Raw genomic sequence first — 26,148 nt, forward strand, 5'->3', positions numbered from 1 at the left:
ACAGCAGGGCTCCATCACGGTGACTTGGGAAGACAAACAGCATCACTGAACATCCCTGACTTCCTCCTTCCTCCAGCTTCATACACTGAGCAGGATCCCACATGGTCTGGAATATCCTTTGCATCAGCTGTGGGCAGCTGTCTGGCTGTGTCCCATCCCAAATCCTTGTGCCTCCTCACTGATGGGATGGGGTGAGGACTCAAAAAGGCCTCAACTCACTCAATGTAAACCCCGCTCAGCAGTAACTGAAACGTCCCTGAATTATCATCAGTTTCCAGCACAAACCCAAAGCAGCCCCACACCAGCTACTGTGAAGAAAATTAACTCTATCCCATACTCAAAACCAGCACAGTGACATAGCATAAAACTGAGATTTTCCAAGAGCCCTTTTCCCTTAGTTTTCTTGTTGAAAAGTTAAAAACTGTGGTGTCAAGAGGTGAAAGGTCTTGCAATATCTCTCCGATTGACTGCTGTGTGACTATTGTTTAAAAAAGAATTATACTGTAAGTAGCTTTATAGATTAGCCAAGATAATCTTGACTTGTGAATAGCTGCTGACTAAAACAACTTCCCTGCACTGTTACTTGGGGAATATCAGTAGTAACACGCTTGGTTTTAAAAGAAGGAAACTTCTCCCAACTGCCTTCCAAGTGGTTCTCTCACTCCAGAGGAAGGTGTGATGTTTGTGTATTCCCTCGGTTTATTTTAATGGAGCTTTGTATTTTTTTTTTTTTTTTCTTTCCAGGTCACTCCAAGGTCCGAGACCCCCATCAACAGTGTCAGTAACAGCTTGGAAAACGTACTCCACACATCAACACATTCCATGGAGGAGTCGTTACCCAAGAGGCCTTCGGGGAAACACTCCAAAGGTGTGTCCTTATCCGTGTGTGTGCTTCCAGTGGAGCAACCAGCTCGGATCTCTGGGTGGTGATCAGCTTTATTTTAATTGGGATTGGAGACTGGGATTCTGCTGCTTTACTGCTGGGTTGGGTTGAGCAAAGGAAGTCACAGAAGGGTTTGTAGTAAATGGGAGTAGGTCAGTGAGAAATAGTGAGAGATGAGTATCCTTGTTTTTCCATTGGGAAGTAAGCAAGAAAATTCCTTATGAGTTGAAAGACCAGCTTAACTCTCATCAAATATTCTCCAAGAGTGAGTATCTTGGACATTACACCTCTCATCCTTATATTAGCAGGTTATTTCTTGGATTAAGCACGTGGTGAATGTTGCTTTCTCAGGGAAAAGGCATTTAAGCAGTTTGAATTACACCTTTCTCTTGGTTCCTAAGGATGTAAGTGAGAAGCTGAGGGAAGAGGAGTGGAAGATAGGAGAGAGAACTTGCACCTTCCTCAGCACCCTGAATGTTTTTACAAAATAAATCTGATTTTTTGTAATGTTGTATTGCATTACAATGACCTGGCTAAAAAACTGGGCGTATCAAATCGGAGTTAATGATTCCATTTCCACACTCCAGGCTCTGATTGCAAATATGAAAATGGCCAGGTTAAAATGTGACAAACAGTATTTTCACTTAATGCATAAGAAAGCACTGTTAAGTGAGGGAGGTCTTTGAACTGGGAGCTGCTCTTTGTGCAGAACAGCTTTTGTGAGCTCTGTGGCATTGAAAAAATAGCTCTGTAGGGCACAAGTAATGCAGGGGAAATACTGGCATTGTGTGTTACCTTCAGATATCATTAAAAATATTGTCATGGACCATCTAAATTTTTTTTAAATTGGAATTTGCCTTCTGAGTGCTGTTTTCTTCTCTGCCATGGGCTTCCTGCATAACTTGGCAAATACAGTTTAATATGAACGGTGACAAAGAATTTCAAAGTACGTTTTCACTCAGAGGATCTTGCACAGATTAGAAAGGGTTAAATGTCCCAAGAAAATGTGAACTCGGCCCCCACCAGATCTCCTTTTCTGTAACATACTCAACTGTAATCCCAGCAGTGTAAGGAGCAGTAATTTTTTACAGCAGAGTAATGATGTAAGTAGCCATTTCTCCAGCTGTAAAAACCATCAGGGTAGAAGAAAACGCAGCACTAAGCAGAAGCATGGCTGGGTTTGTGGCTTTCATCTGATTAAAAATAGGCCAGGGTTCAACACTGTTTTCATTTGTACTCAGTGATTGCTATTCCAGTACCATATATGCTAAGATTAGTCATGGTACGCTGTGAAAATTAATTAGGTTTTCCTCTGATCTGTTTTTCTCTTATAGAATACCTGCTTCGTTTTCAGTTTAATTTACAGGCTGCCTCAGTGGTAGTTGGGAGAAGGGGGTGTGGAACAAATACTCACTGATATTCTGCTTTCTGGTTCACCAGCAGCAAAGATTGTGCTGAATTCTCCCTGATATTTGAGGATGTGGCTGGGAGTTGTGTCTCTTCAGTCTGGAGTACAACTGAGGATTATTTGCCAGCCTGGAGCTACCGTTGTTCACTTACAGATTCCTTGTTCTTGTAGCAAACACAGCTCTTAATTTAGCAGGACTTGCTATCTTTATAACTTAGAGCATATAAAATTGTCATGAAAGTATTGGATGGACTGGATGCTTGATTCTTGTAGTGATATTTTTTAGTGAGTCTGTTTTCAGACAGCTTGACAGGCCAGGATTTCTCCTCAGAAGTAGTGAGCTGCCCAAGGTCATCATTCCTCTCCTGGCAAAGTCCTGGAGCTGGAAGTGACTCAGTTAACAAGGCTGTAGCTGAAACAGAAGAAAAATGAGAAATCTCATGGAAAGTGCAGTATTTGTTGTGCTTAGTTGGATTAGAGACAATTTGTATTAATCCAGTGAATGGTTTTAATCCTGATTTGGAGAAATGTCAGTAATTTAACTTCCTATAGTTGAACAGTGAATGGGTTTGTAGTAGGCTTGGACCTGAAAGCTCTCAGTGACTGTGTTTTCCTTAATCCACCACTTCTAGCATAAAATATTTACGTTTCTACATGGGAAAGAGTGGAGTATTCTGCTGGATACTCTTAACAGGCAGTGGTGGCAGTCTTGTGTTTGCAGTAAGTGGTAGCTGGGAACGTTTGTACGTCCTTCATGCAGAGGCTTGTCAAATACTTGGGAATAATTTCACCAGCCTGTCTGCACAGAATAGTGCTGCCTCAGGAAACAAATTTATAACGTGGGTGTCAGCCTGAGAAGTGCACAAACCTTTTCTTTTACCTCAGAGACCCAGATAACTGGGAGCATTGTCAGGCTTTGACAAGTAGAATCATGGAATGGTTTGGGTTGGAAGGGACCTTAAAGGTCATCTCGTTCCACCCCCAGCCATGGGCAGGGACACCTTCCACTAGACCAGGTGCTGGATCCATGCAGCAATGCCCAAGTTGGTGGGAGTGGTGACGAGCTGGGAGAAATCATGATTTGCCCATACTTAGCAAAATTCATCAGTTTTTCTGTACTGATTCTTCAGTCTTGGCTAAAGCCCCGTCTCCCTGCACACGTATCGGTGCTAGAACAGGATAAACCAGGTGGATATCGCTGCAAAGCGCAAGTTGTGGCATTAGGAAGCCCCTGTACCTGTTGACATAAGCATTTTGGGTGTCTAGCTGGGCTTTTCTTTTGTAAAGTAAAGTTTAAAAATTCGGCCTGTGCAAGTTGAGAGAAAAAAATACAGATGGGTTTCGACAGACGGATGTGGAGCTCTTGTGAAATCCAGTAGCTATAACATGCAGACTAAACTGTGCTTTTCACTCCTGTTTTGATCAGTGATTTAGGATTGTTCAAACCTGTTTTCACAGATGTGGAAGTTATTTTAACTGGAGGTAACTTTGGGAAGTGGAGACTTGCCCTGTTCTCAGGAACTGACTATTGTTGTGCTGAAAGCTGCAGACAGGCTTGTTCACAGGTTTTAAGGTATTGACAGATCTCACTGGTCAGGGAGAACAGAGATGAATATAGAGGTTCTTGTGTTACATATGATGAAAATTCCAGGATGGATGTGTTGCTTTTTGTTTCTTTTCCCACTGTTTCTAGAATGTAGTCAGGTTTTAATTACAGTTTTAACACCAATTGAACAAAACAAATTCAAATGAAGGTTGGACATTTTGTGTATCCTGAACCTTTCCCAATAGCAAGGTGGTTAAACCCCCAGTTTACTACTTTACAACTTTTATTTTGCAGGCAATCTCTGCTGGTAGCTAAGGGAAATTCAGGAAATCCTGTTATTCCAAAGTCCAGAAGGAGCTATCTGACCTAGGGGGCTTCCCAGAGCTAATTTGTAACAAGCCTATGGATGTAGAGTTGTTCTGACCTTCTGTGGTAATTCCCAGAAGAGAGTAGTTGTGGTTATCACAGCTGAATGAAAAAAATCAGCTGATTTTGTATCTGTTAAAAAAAAGCAATAGGAATTTTCCATGCTCCAGACATGTTACTAATTACTCTTCCTGCAAGGTTCCAAGGATTTGGCCATTAGGTGGGATAGCACTGGAGGCAAGTCCTGCTCTCTGCATGTGACATATTTTAGCAATGTATTAAACATGCTCAGTTTGACCACAGCATATTTTCCAAAAGCGCAGCGGAATGAAGTACATTAGACCAGATGTTGAAGTGTAGAACAAAAGAATCTTTATAATAAAGGCAGTGTAAGTTGCAGCCATCCCAGTACAGAGGCTGTGCAGCTTCATCCTGTAATTTCTCATAATGCCGAGGAAAATTCGGATTTGTCACAGCCCCTGGGCTCAGTTTTCTGCAGTGGAGGTTCTGTGTTGGTGGGTAGAAGTTGCCCCGGGGATGCTCTGTGGTTTGCAGGTGGCATTTACCTCGTGTTCCTCCCCAGAGCAGCCTGGACCGTGATTTCCTCGACTGAACAAGTCTCTTTTTTTGCAAAGTGACAGAAATTCTGCTATTCTTGTGTTTCCTGTATATTTATCTTGCCTTTCCGCTGTTGCCACACAAAAACCTCAAAGTTGTCTCAGTGCCAGCCTGATTTCAAATGAGGCAACTGTTGAAATATGATCCTTAGAGAGTGAAGCTGAATCACAATTCTTGCAACATATGAATCTAAGGATAGACACAAACTGCTGCTGGAGAGTGAGGAGTAAAGCTTTTAGATCGAAAATGGGTGCAGGAGGCTTTGTTCTACAATCTCCCCTCCATTAGTTCTCCTGCTGAGCACAGTAAAACTAATTGCTTAATTGAAGGAACATTCTGAGTCCACACACAGGGTCCTGAAAAGCCTCGATGTGTCCCAGGCTGGAATAAATATGTGGAATAGCACAGGACTGGACACAAAGAGCTGCAGTCTGTGGACATGAATAAACCAAACTTTAAATGCATCTCAATAATGTATTGATTTAATTTTGAATCAGTATTAGGATGTAAAATAAATTAGTATTAGGATGTAAAATAGATCCTTGTTTGCAATATTCCCGTTGACATCAGGTAGGATGAGCTTGGGGGTGAGTTGAGCTGGTTGTTATGGGCACCAAACTTTGGTATCTTAATTATTTCATTACAATAGTTAGCAGAAATGTATGATGTAAACCTTCCAGAACTTCTCACCACTATTTTTGCTACTCTGTTTTCCTTGGCAAAATGTGTTTGTATGGTCTTGCACCTTTTTTTGTCTCCCACTTCCTTGACTCATTCTTCTTCCATAAGAAACTAAACTGCAGGAGCTCTCCTAGTTAGTGGTGAGCAAAAGTCTTTTCCTCCTGAAATGTTTGACACCAGTCATTCAGGCTGCTGAAGGCAGGGAGAAAATACAGGGGGGAGGAAAAAAAAGCTCAGAAATCCTTTTGGTTCAGGATCCAGACTTTATAGTGCCTTATTCTGCATCCCTTGTATAGCTGGATTATTCTATTTTTAAGTAACTACATCATCTCTAACGATATTGGGTCAACTACCGTTAGGGTAGGGCTTAAAGAAATATTTAGGCTATGATAATCCTTCAGGAAAAATCTCCCTGTACCAACTGTATATAATTTTTCAGCTGTTTGTGTATGTCCTTGTTGATTTTATCTCCAACGGGGAACTCTGCTTCTAAACTTGAGCAACGTAGGCTGAGATCACACACAAGGCATTGCGTTCCTGACCTGCCATCTCCCATACAAGAGCTGGTTTAGGAGTATCAAGTATTTAGAGTTAATTCCAGAAGTCAAGTCCAAGGATTAGTGTGCTTCAAAAAAAACCATGTTTTGATGTTGCATATTTTCCCCCGTGCTAGAAGATTATTGGATATTAAGGAATTTCTTGAGGCTTGTTTGTCGCATAAATCACGTCATGATCTTCTGGAGCTGGGAGTTCAATTAGGGTGGGAGGTTTAATTTTGCAATAAAGACAGTACTTGAGTTTAGAGCGTAAAAAATTCAGAAACATCGCATTTCACCTCAAGTTTTTGCTGATAGAGCAGTTGCATGGAAGCCCACTTTATATCCCCAAAGCCAGGGTGAGTAGCTCATCCTTGGGCTGTTGCAGCGTGGGAGTGGAGTTCCAAACTCCTGGGGCTGCACTTGGATTCTGGCAAATTTATGTTGTTAACTGTTGATAAGTCAACTTTTATACTCTCTAGATGTTGAAGTCAGTATTTCTTTGTCATCCTCTTTACCTCCTTTTCCACATAATAAGCCTTGTCAGGGGAGATCTGGGATTGCTGTGACAAGATACCAAGGGAGAGGAGGAGGGAGCAGCAGGGAGACTCACTCCTCCAACTGGATGAGAAGTTGTGACTGTCTACTCATGCAGTAACTGTCATAAACCTTTTGTGCAAATGTGAAAGATGCTCCTCGCTGGGGTTTGTAATCCATGGCCTCGATTCCTTATGGAGGGCAGCCGTTTGTGCTCCATGGGAAGACCCAGAGGTCACCCCCTGGCCAAAAGCTGCAGTGAGTTGCCTTCAGTGGAAAGTCATACTGTGCATGTTTGAGTGGCTCTTGTTTGGGTTCATATGACAGAAGACTCTTTAATTTCCTATTAGCAGTTTTAATTGTGTCCTTGATCACATATTCACCTAAAATGATGGATATCAAGCATTTACCCAAGGGCCTCATCTTGAAGCTGCTGAATGATTCTTTAACTTTAGTCTTCTTTGGACTTCCTGCTTGTTTTTTCCTCAATAAGATGATGGAATCGCTCTGGGCAGCTGTCAGTCCCTATCTTATTAACTGCTGAGCCTGTTGATTAAATTCATGCAAATTTGACAGAGCTATTTAGAGCTTTTGTTTACAGGGGTGTCTGAATAGAAGAGGAGAGGTAAGGACAGTTTACATGCAGCATAGATCCGTGGGAAATCAGGCTTCATTTTGCTCTTTTATAATCCACAGAATCATTGAATGGTTTGGGTTGGAGGTGATCTTAAAACTCGTCTCATTCCATCCCCCTGACGTGGGGCAGGGACACCTTCCACTAGACCAGGATGCTCAGAGCCCCATCGTTCATCTTGCTTTTATTTATTCTTCTGTTATGTAAAGATTTGTGTACTGGGCAATATATTTTCCTTATTACACATTAGGAAATGACCAGGTTTCTGCTAATGTAAGGTTTGACAGTGAGTGCTTGATTTCGAGTCCTCTGAAGCCTGTTTGATTTGGCTTCAGTGGGAGTTGGATGATAGTCCCATTTATAATTAATTAGAATCAAGCTACTCTGAAAAATACAAGTTCCAAGAATAGGATGCTGGTAAATTCAGCCATGCCAAGGAGTTTTACCTCACTGTGATGCAATCCACAGGCATGTTCCTGATCTTGCATAATGAAAATAATGTAGTCATCAATATCTAATGTGAGATTACAAACTCATATTTAATACTATTTACCTTTTCCACGGCTCTTCAAAAGCACAGGAGACAACATAGCATGTGCATTCCTAGAAGGACTCTCCTGTTTCCCAGTCCATGTCTGTGAAGTCCTGGCAGTGCCTGTTGTGGCACATGAGTTTTTAATGGAGATGAAATTAATGGCCATTACCTCAACAGCTCTGGAAGCAACAGCATGACCTTCTGCTGGTAATGGAAACAACACAAGCAACTTAAGCTTTTAATTAAAATTGCATTAAATGGTGAAAAACAGTTTTTCTCAGATCTTTAGGTAATGGCTTAATGCAGCCCATCTTCTGAGACAGGATGAAATGAGTTGTAACTTTAGCTCATGTGCATCATGGTGGAACTAATGCTTAAACCTGCATTTTTACTGAAAATCCTTCATTGAAGGCAGGGGCAACCAGAGAAAATTTGAATTTTAAACTTGCTGAGGGCTAGAAAACATGTCATGCAGGACTCCAAAAAAAAAAAAAAAAAAAAAAGGTGAATATTAACTGCTGATTCTTGTCTCCTGGCAAATTCCTGCTGCAACCTGATGGCAAATGGCTCAGTAGGGCTGGACATTCCTGTGTCTGCTGCCTGCACATGGAACAAGGGATGTGGGAAAGGCTCAGAAATGCTCAGCTGTTCCTTGCATCTTGAAAACTTAACACCCTGGAACATCTGGGAATGTCTGTTCTGAAATAGCCCATTTTGCTGCCATTTTAAACAGGGATGCAAGAATTTTGAAAAGAATTTGAAATAAAAGGCTTGCTTATCCTAGCTAGGCCTACATATCCCTTAAAGTAAATTGGACAAAAATTGCCACTTTAAAGAAGAAAATAGGAGTGATTCACATGTATTCCTAGAAAACCAGCATGTCCTTGCCCATTTTACAGACTGTCACCAGTGCACTAATGACTAAATGGCAATTTTCTGGTGTGTGTTGTGCTTAAGAAGCTTTTATAGCGGGTTAGTTGTTAGCTGGTAAATGTTCTTTCCCTCATTTTATTCCTAAATCCCTCATTTTCCAAAGCACATTTTTCATTTCCATATACCTTTACATTTAGAGGAATTCTTGCCTCCAAAAGCTGAGGGTAATAAGCTTAAAGTACAATAATTTTATCCATAGGTGCCTGGAGTTTTTACAGGCAGCTGCATATACAAGTTAAAAATGGTGTCATTCCTCACAGATTCTTGGGCCCAGACCTGAAAATTCATGAATATTTATAGTAAATCTTGGATTTCTTACTTCACTTTTGATGTCAGCATTAGCATTTGCACATTGGTGCTTTTCTGTGCAGACATGAGAGGCTGTAATTTTGGAAAGGATCAGACTGCAGCAGGGAAAGGATCCCAAACATTGTAGGACTGGAGGTGACATCAGAGAAAGGGGTGATATTGGGAATAATCAACAATTCTGGTTCCTAGTAGGGCACTGAGTCACAGGAGGAGGTTTGTTACCCTCACTACTGACATGACACATTGGTCATGAAAACGAGGGGGTGGGTGGAGAGGAAGGGTGAGAACAAGACACAGAAAGAAAGTTGTTTACTTGCCAGCAGTTTCCTTTGCTTTCCCTTCTACTACAGCAACAAATATTTCTTCACTCTGCTTCCCTTCCATCTAATCTGGAAGTGACCTTATTGAGTAAATGACACCGCTTCATTTCCGTGGAAGTGCTCGTGACTTCTCACATTCAGTCTCTGGCACAAGGGAACAGATGGACTGAGGAGAAGAAACACGAATGTCATATGCTTACGTTGGTGAGGGAGACCTTTTGCAAATGGGAACTGGTGACTCTGCCTCCAGGACACTATTCCAGTGTGGAATTAGTGGGGAGGGAACTGGTGCTTTTTAAACCATGTTCTCCTGTGCTTTGGCTGCCACCTGATGCCACCTTGATTCCCAGATCAGGAGATTTCATTCTTGGAGTTTAGACTGCAGATTCCAGCTTGGAAGGAATCGATGCCTTGTGTCTCTCACTGTGCAAGAGCTCTGGATTCCTGTGTTCTAGATCTGGCTTTGCATGTGATTGATAAGGCTCTTATTTACGTATCCATCACACTGGGGTAGCTCTTGGTTCACATCAGGGCTGGCCATGGTTGGACAGCTCTGAGAAAATCTCAGGTTTATGTCAAAATCATGGTATCACAGAGTGGTTTGGGTTGGAAGAGACCTTAATGATCATCTCGTTCCGACCTCCCTGCCAAAATATTTGGGATTTTTCCTAATTTCTGCTCAGAAAGGTTCTTTGGATGCTCTTTGTTGACAGAAGCAAGTCCCTCCCTTTTTTTAAATTTTAATAGTTAGATGTTATTTCCTAAATTTTATGTCGTAGCTGCCCCATCCCTGGAAGTGTCCAAGGCCAGGTTGAACAGGGCTTGGAGCAACCTGGGATAGTGGAAGGTGTCCCTGCCCATGGCAGGGGGTGGAACAAGATGAGCTTTAAGGTCCCTTCCAACCCAAACCATTCCATGATTCTATGATTCTGTTCTACCAAAAAATAAAGCTGAAAACAGTCACGGCAGTGGGATTCTATCCATTAATTCAGTTCTTTTGGGGTTGTTTAAAGAAAGTTGGATTCTTCTGTTTAATGCTGACTTAATGTAGCTTTTATAAACTGCATCTGTTGAAAAATTCCAGAGCAGAGCCCAATCCTGAGATCTGGAGGAAGAGACTGGACAGCTGTAGGTGGAAGGAAAGCATATGGAGTTGTTCATGGGTTGATTCTAAGGAGTAAGTTGAGAGTAAAATCTCATTTGGGGATTGCAGATAGTGGGAATTGGGAGAGGTTTGAGGGGTGATACTGCCCCAAACGCGTGTGAGCAGCATCTCTTGTACTTCCCTTCAGCATTTAATGGAATTGTGGCTCTTATCCATGTGGTAGATCTGTTGTTACTTTATGCCACACAAGTAGAGGAGACAAATAGTCCACTTTGGCATTGTTGAGGTGCTTTGAGTTTTCATTTCTCATTTCACTTTCTCTTGTTCTTTTATGCTGGGAAGTGACAGGCTGTAATTACGCAAAGCGGTGGTTTTGATTAAAGTCAAATTTATTTCTCAGGTGCACAGAAATGCTGAGCTAAAAGGTTAATGTTTCATTTGCTTTCTGACTTGTTCTTTTATCTCCCTGGAAAGGAAAAAAAACAAAAAGGAGAGGACTTGCTGTGCTGCACAACTTCCCTGCCTGGAGTGGATGCATTTCATCAGTGCAGGGTGTAGGTGCTATTTTTAACAGTAACTCAGAGGGGCAGCCCTGCTAAAATTACATCATTAATACACACAGCTGAAGGGAAATGCCATAAAACACATCAGGGCCTTCGAAGTTTCTCCTTCTTGTGTTTTCCAGTTCTGTGGGTGAATTATTCCAGGTGTATCATTTCAGCAGAGATGCAGCTGACCCACCGTATTTACAGTCAGACTTTGTTTACTTGTAAACAGGCCCGAGGAGAAGTGCAATAAGTGAATTTGTCTGCAAAAAACAGCAGGTATGAAGTAGGTGTTAGTGGCTTGGGCAGCTCAAAGTTTGTGTTCCTTCCTGTCCCTGTTATTAAATAGTTCAGGGATTTGCTGGATATCCAAATATTGCTAAAATAAGTGGGGAACAAGAGCTTTAAACTCTAGTTTTTGCTGGAAGTTTAATTTTGTGTTTGGTTTCATTCTGTAATCCCTGCTGAAGAAATTGGGGATTCAGAGCTTCAGGACTTGGAGGTTTTTAGTGGATGGGGTTTGGTTTTGTTTCTGTTCTTTTACCTCAGTTTCTGGGCATTCTCACTGCCCTGGCAAATATTAATCAAATCTACTTTGTTCTTTTCCCTCTTGCATTTGCTTCATAGATGTGTTACAGAGACAGTTGTCTAATAGTTGTGCAGTGTCTCAAAATCAGCTTCACTGCTGAATTAGAACCTTTTTTCTGTCTCTGTGAATTACTGGTCAAATCTTGTCTGGGATCCAGAATGGGGGAACAATTATTTATACAGAAGTAGAAAAGGGAACAAGAATATTAAAGCCTGAGAGCAGAGACTTGAAAATGTACAAGGACTTTCTTGCCACAAAAGAGGAACCTCACAGAAGTGTCTGTGCAGGGGATATTTGTCTCTCACTGAGCTGAGCACTTGAATGCATTTGTAGCTCTTGGCAAGACTGTCTGTACTCAAGGATTTTTCTATTCCAGATGAGTCTCTTAGTCTGGCGTTTTCACACAGCACACTAACAGAATATTTCTTTGTTGTTAGCAAGGCTATAATTCCTTAGAAAATCAAAATTGAAGCTGCTATAAAATGCCTTTGCCCTCGCTGCTCCTGCCTGTTATTGCAGCCTTAGTCATGAGTTTCACGATGCTGATACTGGTCTTAAAAATGCAGCAAACAGCACGTGCTTATTGACATGAGCATTGAACTCTGCTGGCCTGGAGCAGCCCTTCCAGAGCAGACAAGCTGCTTAGAACTTGAAATGCACATTTCTGCTGGGTTTTTGCTTGGGACTTGGAATCTCTTAACTCCTTTGGGTAGCTGGAGGAATCCTACAGCCAGGGTCGGAGCCGCCAGCCATCTGATCCCAGGGCTCTGGTGTTTGAGCTCCAGGTTGTCCTTCAAGCCAGGGCACGTTGGCTGAGCAGCTGCTGCCTCGTCACGTCCCTCCAGGCTCCCTCCATGCCGATATATGGTTACATGCTGCACCCACAGCCCGTGTTTGCCTGTGCTGTCGGACACAAAACACCCATATGTTTATGTATGTTTATATATGTAACTCTCAGGGCCTGACTCGGTGACTTTTAAACTTGAACTGTGCTGGGCAAATCCTCGCTGGATGCAGTTGGGATTGATTACAACTGTAATTGCTTTTATGCAGTGGGGACTGGGGCTTTTTAAGAGAGTAACAGTGGGTTATGATTATCTATCTAAGTGGCCTTAAATTAGCTTTATTCATTCATTAAATGACTCAGATCTTGTGTGATGAAGGAAAACTAATGGGTAGTGGCAGCCTTAACTCACCTCCAAACAAGGTGGTTTGTAGTGAGTTCAAACTGCACCCAGGAGTGGTTTGGGGCATTGTGTCACTGCTGGCTCTGCTGTGGCGCTGTGAGACTCGATTTGTCCATCAGGATTTAGGACATTGCTCCAAACTTCAAAGCTGAGGTTCCCAGCTGAGGGGACCACCTGAATGTGTCATGTTTTCCCTGGTCTGGTTCCCTCTCAGTGGCTTGAATCCTCTTTCTAAACTTGGGGAAAGCGGCTGTTCCGTGCAGACCTAAAGCTTCAAAGGCTCCAGCTGGAACTGGGTTTGTTCCTCTGATCATGTTTGGGATTTAGAGAAGCCTGGAGTATCTGGGCTGGTGCACTTTAGCACGAAAACTGTCACTAGGGAAAGTTTTCCATGGAAAACGGACTTTACATGTGTAGTTTTGCAGGTGAATACAACATCCAGATTAGAACTAATCATCTGGCTCACCTTGGGTTTGCTCAGGGAATTATGTGCCAGAGAAAATCCTTTCTAAGCAAGCAGGAGCCTTCTCTAGGATGAGCGAACCGTCTCTTAAGAATGTGAAACAAAGCCAATATTTTCTTTAAAAGTGCTCTAAGAATAGTAAATAAAATAAGCACTTGATCAGATAAAGCTAGACTAAATATACAGAGTGCATCTTACTTACCCAGCAAGTATTTATATACAAAGTTGAACGTCTCTCTTGATTGCACAGATATTTTTACCAGACAAATTGCACACAGGCAGCCTGCTTTTAATTGCCTGTGCAAGGATGTGTGTTAGTGATTACTGAAGCTGCCCTTCACCCTGAGAGTTTGGGGTTTTGGTCACTTCTGCAGGAATATTTCTCCAAATGAGCCGCCTGCTGCAGCTACTGGGAGAAGGAAGATGAGTCACTGGGCTGGATCTGTGAGCAAATGAAGTCCACAGCTGCATTCAAAACTTGCACGTGCTCTTCTCACTTGTTGCAAATATTCATTAGCTGCAGTTCCATGTGGAATTAGCCAGCTTGGGGAATTAGGCGGTAAATGTATTGTACAAATTAAATTCCGGAGTCCTTTAAAAATGTACCCCCAGGCTTCACAATCTGAGCACGTATTTGATCTCAGTGCCACTGATGTCTCTGAATTTGCTGTAGGATACCTTTAAACCTTCAGTGTTTTTCATGTGTTTACCTAAAATTGTGCTTGAAAATGCCAAAGTGTTTCCATGGTGTTAAAATACATCCTTCAGGATTCCTTTTTGGCTGTGTTCTGCCTGATAGAGATACATCTTTGATTAGAGCTGCTTGAATCAAGGAACATGTTGCTGAGTTGTCTCTGATGTCAAACTCTCACAGCCTTTCTTGGCTCTGTATCATAATTCTTTCCACCCAGAAAGATTTCCTCCCATTATCATACATTTCAGCAGCAGTTCATTGGGAAGTGGATGTTTCAAGGCCCAGCACCTGTTCAGTGACATGTGTTGGTGCTCAGATCTAGGAAGGCAGTGGAGCTGCTACACAAACATGTCCAATCCAGCAGCCCTCTGTGGATAATTTATTCTGTAAAAGCTTTTTCTGGCCTTAGAAATGAAAAAAGGCAACTTGTGAGGCAGTCGTTGTGCTCAGAGGCGATGGCAGGCGGGAGCAGGGATGCAAAGTACTCTTGACCTCAAGGAGTTGGGAGGAAAACCCTTCAAAACAGTGTTTGAAGCTGTATCTTGATTTTTTTGAAAGCAGCTGATGATTCTTCAGGGTTTTACATTTTCCTGGCCAGATGGGAATTCTTTCCAACCTCCAGCACAGGCACTCTGTGGATTTAGTTAAGCTTTTGAATCCAGTGAAGTTGCGAAACCCTTCTTTAGGTTGCTTGGCTTTGTGGTTGGCTGAAGTGCTGACAGTGTCGTTCAAGATTACTCAAAAAATTCATGAATTCAATTAAAATCCCAAAAGCTGAGATATACAGGCATTTTTTTTTTTTTAATATCTATCTGTTTTGGAGAAACAGAAGAAGGTCACTTTGTTGGCAAGTTAAATAAGCCAAACTGAGGAAATAGCAGGGACGTGAAAACTCCTCGTTTGATTGGGGTGAGTGATACAGTCCCAGTGTGCTATTGCTTCCTATGTGCTGCCAAAAGTAAGCTCATCTCCTTGATTTTTAAAAAAGCTGTGTAATTATTTCCTGTGGAATATTGCAGTTCTTAGGCTCCAGCCTTGCTTTTAAATTAAAGCAGGACTGACTTGTCACTTCAACTCATGTTGTAAGGATGTGTTGGTTTTGAACTTAAATATTCTCTGCATTGGAAGAACCCTCATTTCTTACATGGGAAAAATGACAGTTCTAAGGGCTTTTCTCTGCTAACAGGAATTTTTCATTATGTCCATGAAACTTTAATTTCCAGAGTCTTCCTGTAATGGCCACAGCCAGCCAGACTTCCTTGCTAACCAGTAAAACTGTTCTGTTTGGTTACAAGTTTTTTCCTATAGCTGTAACTTCCTTTTCCAGCAGACACCATGGAAAAGCTGTTGTCTGCTCGTCCACTTCTAGTTTTAAGATATACCAGCAGAAAAGTGGATGGTGGATTTTGTTATGAGGCTGAACTGAAGGTCAAAACGTGAGAATGGAGGGAGCAGCATGTGCTTGGTGACTTCCAGCCAGTGGTTCCTGGATCATGTCCTGTGACAGACCCTCTTCCATCAGCTTCAGGCACAGGAGTGGGGGAGAATTGAGACCCCTTTGTGCCCTCTGCTAAATTTCCCCTCCTTTGTTTTTCGAAATGAGAGCTGTGATGGTGATTAGTCCTGTCTCCTGTGTCTGTGTCAGCCAGGCAGGATGAGTTTCTGCAGGACTCTTGGCTTAAGGATTTCAGTAACCAGAAAATGACTCTCCATTTGGACTCCCCGGTGAATGTGTGGCTTCTTTTCAAGAGTGTTCCCAGGATTTTTGTCCTGCTGTGGTCATTGCTAAGTTTCATAAGTGTAGAAGTCCTTTGATTTCCTGGATGGGTCAGGATTTGTGGAGTATTTGAAGATATCTGATGTGGGAAGAATAAGCAAAGATCTTACTTCGCTTTCATAGCAACCACCTTTCCCCCCTCTGTTGGAAGGGGAGGGTAAATGCAGTATAACTTAAATATTTTTACATATCATATTTCTCTTTTTTTCATTTAAATATTCAATTTAAGTATTTCTTAGCAAGCAGCAGCTTTATATTTGCATAAAGGATTTGGAATCACTTAAATGTCCTAATTATGCCTGTTCACACAATGTTTTCTCAGTCCATAACCACTGTACAATGTGAAAACAGGTTAATATCTTAATAAATTACCCTGCTGTGTCTGGAGAGTTCTGAGATGTCACTTCTCACTACTCATACAATAACTAAAGGTCATTCTTACATGACGAGTCAATGCACTGAACTGCAGAGAGAATTGCTTCATCCTTTCCTATACTTTACCTTTTCTAGAAGTAGTAAAATAAGATGATTTTCAAAAAGAAACACTTATTTCTTTACCCGTTTTCTCTCACTTTTAAGGGAATATTCGAAGTAGTTCTTGATGCTCTCGAGTGGGAGCATTTTCCCCTTTAGTGTCCCTGTAGACAAGCTCATGGCTTGTAAATAAAGTTCAATTTGCCTCTGATACCTTTTAATTGATGCACTTAAATTTAAGAACGTATTTGATGTTCTCTCCCCCTGCCACCAGCAAGTTTCTGTGCCTACAAACATCCCACACCAGAACACCTCCTGTTTTCCACCATTTGGACTCTGGCCCATCGATATTTTGATGCAGATTAGATATCACTGAAAAGGGACTCATTTGTGCAGGAGTTAATGTGTCATGAAACAAACCAAGGTGTGTTTTTGTTGGTTGTGGAGCAGAGCAGAGTTCAAGTTGAATGGTTTCAGTGTCATCCTCTTGGAATTTGGTGATTCAGAACCTGCTCGGTCCGAGTTTGGAAGTTCGAAAGGAGGCTTTGTGGCAGGCAGTGAAATCTCTCTCTGAAATCATCTCAGGGACAGATCAACAGTGCCTTGGCTTTAATGACAAAACTGTTAGAAAATACTGCCATTCTGTGGTTTGTTGAAAGGAGTTTTAGTAAATAAACATGAGGCTGACGAGGTCCTGGGACGTCACCCCTGGAGGTGTCCAAGGAAGGCCTGGATGTGGCACTCAGTGCTCTGGGCTGGGTGACAAGGTGGGGATCGGGCACAGTTGGACTCCATGATCTTGGAGGTCTTTTCCTATCTTAGTGATCCTGTGATAGCACTAACACCAAGCTCTCGGCACCCTGAAAGATGCTGATCAATACCTGCGTTACTTAGATCTCAGTTCTCGCTAATCTGCTTATCTTACAGACTGAAAACCTAATATTTGACTCAAGTTTTCTTCAAGCCTTCAGTATTCCAGTTAAATTTAAGTTTTGAGAAGTAGGAGACAGGGAAATGAAATTTAGTTGATGAGAAAACTTTAGTCTGTGTGTGTGTGTGTGGCAGAAGAGGCTCAATGTGTGTGCTGGGAAGAAGAGAGTATCCTGTTTTTTTTCATTCCCCATCATAGCCTGGATAAAAAGCTTTAGAAAGATTAGAAAAGTGAAAGCAGGAAGTTTTCTGCAAAACAGCCAAAAACCCCTCTTAAGCTGATACTTATAAGCAGTTAAAAACCCAACCAACCAACAAACCACAAAAACCCTTTAATTTCTTGTGTTTTGTTGCCATGAATATGTTTTGCATGTAGTAAACCAATGGGTTTTTGTTTTCCTTCCCTTCTGCCTGTATGTATGGGAATATAAATACTGGGGGGTTCACTGAGAGGCTTTGAGGGTTTTTGTTCCCAATTCTTGGCATCACCTTTGCTGTCCAGTGGACAACAGTAATTGGGTAATGGCTGCTTTTGAAGCATTTCTTTAGCAAAACAAGAGGAGATGGTGTTGAAAGCATTGGTGCTGCATTTCTTACCACTTCTGTGTAAACAAGGATGTGGAAAGGATTTTATTAGTTCCCTTTTGTTTGACCTTTTCAGCAGAAACTCAGTTACTGTAGCTGTGTTTAGTGCCTGCTTGCATGAAAGCACAACTTTAGGAATGAAAATTAATAAATTAAAGCATCATTTGTGATTATGACCTCCCTAAGGATTTTTACTCATGTTTTTTCCAGATTAAAAATAAATTGCAGCATTTCTGCTGGTTTTGGTCAAGTACCGTGAACCAAGATGTTTCAGCCCAGTCTCAGGACTCAGATTTTACCATTTGAATGCTGGAGATTGCTATTTCCATGCTCTATCCCACACAAACTAAACCTGCATCCAGGGAGTTAATTAAGGAAAACAACTAGCTGGGTCTAGAGTGGTGTTTGTGCTGAAATGTTGGATATTATGGAAGAGGGCTGTGCTACAACCAACACTCCTGATTATCTTGCATTATTTTACTTCTTTCAGGAGGAACACAAAATTCTCAGTGTGGATTGAGAGACTGATTCTATCTAATCCTTTTATTGGGATTGACCCAGAAGTTGTAAAAATAGGGTTATAAAAAACACATCATCCAGTGGGATATTAAGGAGTCTTCCAAAAATGTCTCTTCTGCTCTTGCCCACATCCAGTGCATGTTCTACCTGATTGGCCAGGAGTACCAAACCCTAAAGGGTTTGAATCTGTCTTTTGCTTTATGTAGCTGCTGACTCCTTTGGGGAAGAGGAGTAGATCCAAGGCACTGCTTTTCTGGAGGGAGAGGCAAGAAATCCAGAGGGTCATGAGGAGAAGGGAAGGAGTCGTGTGTCCTTCCACAGAAGCACTCAAGGGATCAGATGACAGATGCACTAATATCAGCCAAATGGGTGAAAATCCCAGGTTAGAACAGGAGAACAGACCTGAATAAAATGTCTTCAAACTCACTGGATCTGTTTTCCATGGATGCTTTGGAAGGGATGGGGGGGAGGCACTGTTTGAAAAGGAGACAGGGTGATGTATCTGCTCGTGGCTGTGATTCCTGGCTGTGCCTTGGGCTGGAGTATTCCACATACCGGCTTCCATACTTGATACTACACTATGTACAGTTAAAAACTGCATCAAAAATCCTTCTCTGCTGTTCAAAAGAAAGCAGCAAATAACAACAACAACAACCTTAAGGAATGATGCAAACACTTGGAGCATGGGGTGTCACAGCCTTACTGGAGCCTCTCTACAGCACTGAGCTTCTACAATCAATCCCCTTTGTATCCATCTCCCCCTTTCCTAGGTGATCTCATCCAGCTGTTTCACTTACCTGCTGGAATTTCCCAGATATTTATGGAAAATCTGCATGGCAAAAAGTCTTGTGTGCCCCTTTGCCAGTGCATCTCAGGCAGCCCAGCAGTGAGGGAGTCACACACACACCAGTGAGTTCCCATTGATTACTTCCAGACCTAAAGCTCAGATTTAAAGTAGCACAAATATACTTGTTCTGGGAATCTCCTGAATTAGAAACATTAACTTTTTTTTTTATGCCCTGGGTTGTGAAGTTTGAGTTTTGCTGAATTCAGCATCCTGAAAAGACATCAGTATCAGGTGTCCTTAATTCTGTACAAAGGTTTTCTGCTCATGGACTCATTTATTGGGATCCTGGGCAGATACTTTGAGCGGTTTTCCATGCTTTTGAGAGTAAAAACGGTAAATAAAAATTCCTTTTTATTTTCTTTATAATATTTTAGACAGCAGGTTTAATATCCACTCGGTTGTGCTTGGTGGATGGCACCTTCTCCTTCTAGAGTTTTGAGGATGGATTGATCTGAGTAAAGTTAAACTTCATGATGAGGTTTATTATTCTAACAAAATCAACCAGAAGTTAAATAACACAAAGATTATGTGAGAGACCACATAACAAAAACATACAACTTGAGAAATTAAACAAGAACTCTAGATTTTGTTGAGCAGATGGTATTTTTCACAGTATTAGCCAGCTGGGAAAAAAATTCCTGGAGCACTTTGTATAATATTAGGAATTATCCAGTGCGTTGTCCCTAAAGCTGTCACTGTTTCTGCAGCACAGTGAACTCTGTTTCATGCTCTAAAACAGACCTAATCTTACAAGATGGCAGAATTGCCTACCTAATGATTCACTTTGCTAATTACAATAATTTTCCATGGATAAATCCGCTGCAGTTGGTTTTATTAACTGGGCAGGTTCAGGCCAGAAGTTGAGCATGAAAAGGTCGTGTAACTGTAGCACCACAAAATCCGTGAGGTGATTTAAGGTTTGTTATTAACCCGCAGAGTGAAACAGGAATAGCTTTATGTTATGTCCATGGCTAATCCAGTTTTGCTCGAATTACTGGAGAGGAAAAATGAATGACTGGAAGAGATGGGATTTGAATGCTGTAGAAATGCCAAATGATAAGAACAGTTGCAGAGAAGTGGTGCTGGATTTGCTATAAACAACAAATGTTGCGTAACACTTGCTGTGTTTTTCAAAACCAGATGTTGCATCAGTTGACACTGGGCTTTTCTGCAAGTTACTTGCTCATCCTTCAACTGCTTCACCAATATTCCCCCTCTCAATACTCACTTTACACGTTCTTTTTTGTTATAATTCTGTATTACTTATCATTCCAATCAGTATTCAATATATTTTAGCTGTGATCACGATAAGGGGGGGGTGTGAATTCTCTTAAATAAGAGCACTGAGGTAGATTTTTCTTTAAATGAGCCTTACGGATGTTAAAATCTTAATGTTAAAGTCTTCGTGGCACTACACATTGTGTAGATGGCTCAGCAGTATGTGGTGTGCAGATTTACTCCTGTGGTGCTCAGCATGTGGTGTAAAATCATTTCAGAAGCGTGAGAGGAACCCACTGAAATGTTTAAGAGGAACAAGTCTCTACGAAAAGCAGAATGTGCAGGAAGAAAGTAGTAAGTAATGAATTGCCATTATTCATAAGCTCAGGGATTTCTGTAATTGTAATTGGGAATTACATGGGGGAGGAACGTTTGAGGTGATCAGAAGAGGGAAGTTAATTCTGGAAATGTAAAGGCTGGCATGAACATCTGTAGATTTGTTTAGAATTTGGAGGTTCTAAAAATTTTGACTGTGAATAAATAGCCTCAAGGAGATTTTTAAGAAGCCAAGACTCAGGTTGGTAACATTTTTAAATGAACAGGACCTGCTTCGCTTAGGTGAGACCCCACCTGCTGTGCTGCCTCCCGCTCTGGAGATTCCCAGCAGAAGAAGGATGTGGAGCTGCTGGAATGAGTCCAGAGGAGTCCATGGAGATGATCCAAGGGCTGGAGCCCCTCTGCTCTGGAGCCAGGCTGGGAAGGCTGGAGGTGTCCAGCCTGGAGAAGAGAAGGATCCAGGGAGACCTTAGAGCCCCTTCCAGTGCCTAAAGGGGCTCCAGGAGAGATGGAGAGAGACTTTGGACAATGGCTTGGAGGGACAGGACAAGGGGGAATGGCTTCCCACTGCCAGAGGGCAGGGTTAGATGGGATATTGAGAAGGAATTCTTCCCTGTGAGGGTGGTGAGGCCCTGGCACAGGTTGCCCAGAGAAGCTGCGGCTGCCCCATCCCTGGAAGTGTTCAAGGCCAGGTTGGATGGGGCTTGGAGCAACCTGAGATAGTGGAATGTCTTCCTGCTCATGGAACTGGATGAGCTTTGAGGTTCCTTCCAATCCTAACTACTCCATGATTCTCTGAGGACACAATAAAACATTTAAAAGGCCACAATAAAACCTTCAGGGCAGGATTGTGTGGAAGCAGAGGGAAATCAAGCTGCAGGTGGGAAAGAGGGTGGCTCTGGGTGGAGCCTCACTGGAGAACAGGAGATGGGAGGTGGATCAAGCAGTTCCCTACTGCAGTGTTGTCACTGTGACTTTTGCACTGCAAGGTTTTGTCAGGTAGCTATGAGGATGTTCCATGGGGTAAACATCAGTTTCAGTCTCACAGGTAATAGAGAGTATAAATAGTCTTGGAAACAGGTAAACAGCTTGTAAACAGTGACTCCCAGAAACAGAGTTCTGGGCTTGGCTTGTTAGAACTGCTCACTGAAAGCACAATATACCCAGCACATGTCTCTTCAGGCAGTGGTTGCTCACAGGTAAAATTCTGGTGACTTTGGTTTGGTATAATTTTGCTTTTGTATTTTTTAAGCCAATTCCAATTGGCCTTTTATAAGAAAAATTCTGTGTGTCTATCCCCAAGTGTGCAGTAAAAGGCAGGAAAAATTTATAAGAGAAATAGAAAGTCGGTGAAACAATCTTCATGAAGTTGTTCACAGTGGAATTCCTGATCTCAGAGTCTTGGAAAGTGAGCATCTCCGAGAATCCAGTCTATCAGATATCTGATGGATAAGGTTGTCTTTAAAGGCTGTGTATCACATGACCTGTCCATGCTTTCCACAGTCAGATCCCATTTTTACTTACAACTTAACTCCAGTCGCGGTAACTGAGGCGGAAATTTTCCATGGAGCTGCAGGCAGGGAGGAGTCGGGATGTCAACACAGCAGTAAAACCACACTGAACTTGCAAAACCAGGCCCTGAAAACACGGAGGCTTTTCCCTCGTTTCCCTCGGAGGGATGTTGTTTGCTCCTGGATGTTCCTAAGATAATTCCTGGCAAGCGTGCAGTCTGTTATTACAGCGATGGGTGTTGTGATAATGCCATGAGGACAGCAAGAACTTTGCATTGACTGTTTTGTTTGGGTTGTAACTGGCTGAAATGAAGCTTTGCCAAGGCTGGAAGTGGAAGCAGCATGGAGTGGTGGGACCAACCTCCCTCTCCAAGGGAGGAGGCTGGAGCTGGGCACCTGGAACACCATCACAGGTCATCAGATTCTCTCAAAGCAAGGCCTGGCACTGGCCAAGAGCCATCACTCCTGCCTGCATTTGGGAATATCCTCCTCATTCTTCTTCTCTCTTTGTTTTTTTCATAGTGAGTGTTGAAAAAGTGGAATTAAAGGGACTGGCACACAAGAAGAATGAGAGAAATGTTGAGTATTCCTTTGAGGTGAGTTTGGGTTACTTTTCCTATGAAAGAAGGGAGGATAATATTTAAGGAGGAGTTAAGGAAATGCTCAGATTTTATTGTTAGATCCCAGAAATTGCTCCTTTGGGAGTGTTTAATCCATTAGTTGAAAGTTACAAATGGCTGTTTATGAGCATTATGGATGATGCCAAGATTGGTAGGTGGGGACTGGCAAAAAAATATTCACACTCGTGCAGCATGTTGTGACAAAGTGTATATTTAGAGAGAAATATCACACTTGCAGAGTGGTTATCCATATCCATTCTTCTGCTGGAATGCAGAAGTTAGAAAGAATTCAGATCTTAATCTGGATAAAGGAGAACATAGGCTCTCAGGGCACGGTTGCACATATGGAAAGAGGCAGGATGGGAGCCTTTGGCACATGGTTTGGGCCTTATAGGTTCCAGGAGAGGTGCTGGAAAGTACAGAAAGGCTTTGGAAATTCTTCAGGGCTTGAGGAAAACGTTGTGTGGCAGGAGAGTTAAAAGAACTTGACTGGAAAGTGACTTCCAGTATCGCATAAAAGTGTTTTCAAAGGGAATAAAAATACTTTGCAGCGAAGGGGACGTTAGTGCAGCACAAAAGGCATAACAGGAACTGTTGTCTGCAAACTGAAGCCAGACTAATTGCGAGTGGAAGTGAGAGCAGTGCCTGTGGAATGAGTGTGGTTCACCACACGCCACGGGCAGAAGGGGCCTCCCCCCGGTTTGACGCAGCTTTTGGAGGGTCTGTCACTGCTCCCAGTTCCGGTGCAGGGATGACTTCACCCCATGGAACCTTGTGGAAAGGGCAGGGATGGAGTCTGGGTGCTGTTTCCCCCCCATCCACTTGGAATTACATATTCCAAAATTCAGAATGCACGGCCCAGAAAACATCTTTGCTGTGTTTAATGAGGCAGTGGAGCCAAGCAGTGGGTGAGGAAAGGAGAACCTGAGAGGAACCAGGCAGGAGAACCTCAGTTATCCCCAACTTTCACCAAAAAGAACAAGTTATTCTTTAAAACTCCCAACCAAGACAGAACATCAGCTCAGCATCTGCTGGCATGTTGACAGCATTAACCTCTGCAGGACTTGATTCATGGAGAATGTCCTGGATTTCCTGAATCCCACGATTGTTCCAAATGTCATCGATATTAGAAAGGATTTTTCCGAGGGGTTTTTAAAATCTCTATGAAGTCTCCAGTTGTCTCCGCTCCAGTTAGAATCTCGTGAAAGTTCTTTTCCTATTACAAGTTTTTCTATAAATACCAGAAATTACTGTAACCAGTGTTTCAGTCCACAGCTGGTCACTGAAAGAACAGCACAGGGTTCAGCTGAGCTAATAAATTACAGTTTGCTGGGTTAAAAACCCAACTATTAAATGTTTTGTTCTTGGGAATATGAGGTCAATGGATAGAGCAGCGTACTGTTTGCACTGCTATTGTTCCCTGCATTTACAGTTCACATTATTGTTTTCTAAGTACTGAAAATTCAAGTTAGCAAAACGTAAGTCATAAAAAATGTTGGGTTATTACCAAACTATCAAAAGAAAGAGAAATTTCTCCATATTTCTGAAGCGTCTCATAAATTTGAAAAAAATACTAATTTATCACAAGCTTTAAGAAAACAAACAGCCCACAAAATCCATAAAATCAGGCAGTTCTCAAGTTTTCTTTCTTCTTTTCTTTTTTTCCCCCTCTTTTTTTTGGTGTAACAGCTTTGCCGAGAGGAAATTCCTCCCTTATGTAATATATTTTGAAATCCTCTCCTCTCACCAGTCATTTTGGCAGCTTTTCTGATGGCTGGAAAAACTTTGTGTATGTTTTCAGTTGTCATTGAAACTAATGTCATGTGAGAAGATGGTCTGTGATCCTAAAACACTTACACCCAGCTCCTTCCCCTATGGAAGTGCTGAGGATCCAGATGCCTCCAGCGGATATTTTGAGTCTGAAGGGACTTATCATGGCCTGTCTCACATTGATTGATATTCTTCATGCCAAGAAATCCTGGCTTTTGGCTCAGTTAAACTCCATCTCCCGAGCGATAAATGCCTCTTTATCCAAGGATGTCGTGACTTGTGTGTATGGGAAGAGATCCTGAATATTCCCTTTCTCTAGGGCATGGACAAGATGGAGTATGGAGCAGGAACTCCAGGTTTCATTTCTAAGGTTTTGCCTTTTTTTGCAGGGATTTGCTGCCGTTTCCAGCTTCCCATGGCATATGGAGTTGATTAATTAGGAATAGGCCGCGTTGTGCTGTGGGGAGTCATTCCCGTTGCACAGCAGAGTCTACAAACCAGCTGTTTTCTTTAACAGTAATGAGGAAAAAAAATTCCATTACTTAGTGGTCTGTTGCTTAATTCTGCATGTCTGCAGCGTGTAAGGGCTGAGTAAACTATGAGGTGCTTTTATTCGAAGCATTCACAGTCGTTGTTAAGTGTAACAACAGCAAGAGCGAGGGCTGATAAAAGTCCTTTGTGCACAAAAAAAGGGTTTCCTTATTGATGTCGCACCTTGAAAACTTCCTTTCAGGCTCTGGGGGGTGTTTTATACCAGTTATTGATGTTTTGGAACCAAACTTAAATCAATTACTAAACCAAGTCTTTCTTGCTCCCCAAGGTCCTGTGGTCTGATTCTTCGGTGACGTTGGTAACCAAGTCTTCTGCTGAAATGACTGAATTTATTTCAAAGGTAAAGATGAGATGCAAAAGACTTCAAATATAGATGTTTTATCCTTGTATGGAATTTTGTTGAAAGACATTTTTCAAAATGTACCAAGATAATACAGATTGAATTTTACCAAATATTTGCGGTGTCTTGGATCTCACAGAAACAACAAGTCTTCTTTTCACTTATTATTTGTAATATCCACCATTTTTAGCTGTCTCAGCTGTATCCAGAAGAAAACTTGGAGAAATTCATTCCTTGCCTAGCTGGTCCAGATTCATTTTACCTGGAACGGAACCACATGGACCTGGAATCGGACCTGAGGTATGCTGGGATATTTATTGCTGAGGGGTTTTATCTTGGCACTTGGCTTCTTTCACCAAAAAAACAGGAAATGGAAATATTATCTTCATATTCTAAATTACTCTCAAGAAATTAGAGCCTGATTCTAAGCCTTATTTCTTACTGTTAATTCCAACACACCACAATTTTTCAGGAATTCTTTCTTCAGAAGTACAGATGGTAATAATATTCTGTATTAAGTTTCCTGGAGAATTGATATTTCCTCATTCCCTGTTAAAAACAAACAGAAGATCATTGGCTTTGCAAAAAGTTTGATTTGGACTCAAAAATAACCAGAATTGCTTAAAAAAACCCCTCACAAAAATAAGGAAAAAATAGTAGCGTGAATATTCATCTATCTGTGTTGAGGGATGGATTGTGGGGATTTTCCCCCCTACCCTTTCACGGAGCTTTTTATTGTTTCAGTTGGTTTAGGTTGTCGTGTTTATTTTACTTTAATTT

At 41.9% G+C, this 26,148-nt stretch overlaps 1 protein-coding gene across 1 annotated transcript in view; it reads left to right on the top strand.

Moving 5' to 3' along the window:
- The window catches only part of ZCCHC14 (zinc finger CCHC-type containing 14), a 53,001-nt gene that overhangs the window by 14,094 nt on the left and 12,759 nt on the right, over positions 1-26,148 (top strand). Inside the window, exons 2-5 of the mRNA XM_050311702.1 lie at positions 745-868; positions 22,609-22,682; positions 25,297-25,368; positions 25,559-25,668. Of these exons, the coding sequence (XP_050167659.1) occupies positions 745-868; positions 22,609-22,682; positions 25,297-25,368; positions 25,559-25,668 (380 nt within the window). The remainder of the gene's footprint in view (positions 1-744; positions 869-22,608; positions 22,683-25,296; positions 25,369-25,558; positions 25,669-26,148) is intronic.

Source organism: Myiozetetes cayanensis, unplaced genomic scaffold (genome assembly GCF_022539395.1).
Source record: "Myiozetetes cayanensis isolate MyiCay16 unplaced genomic scaffold, myiCay2020 scf16, whole genome shotgun sequence".
In the NCBI taxonomy this organism is placed as follows: domain Eukaryota; kingdom Metazoa; phylum Chordata; class Aves; order Passeriformes; family Tyrannidae; genus Myiozetetes; species Myiozetetes cayanensis.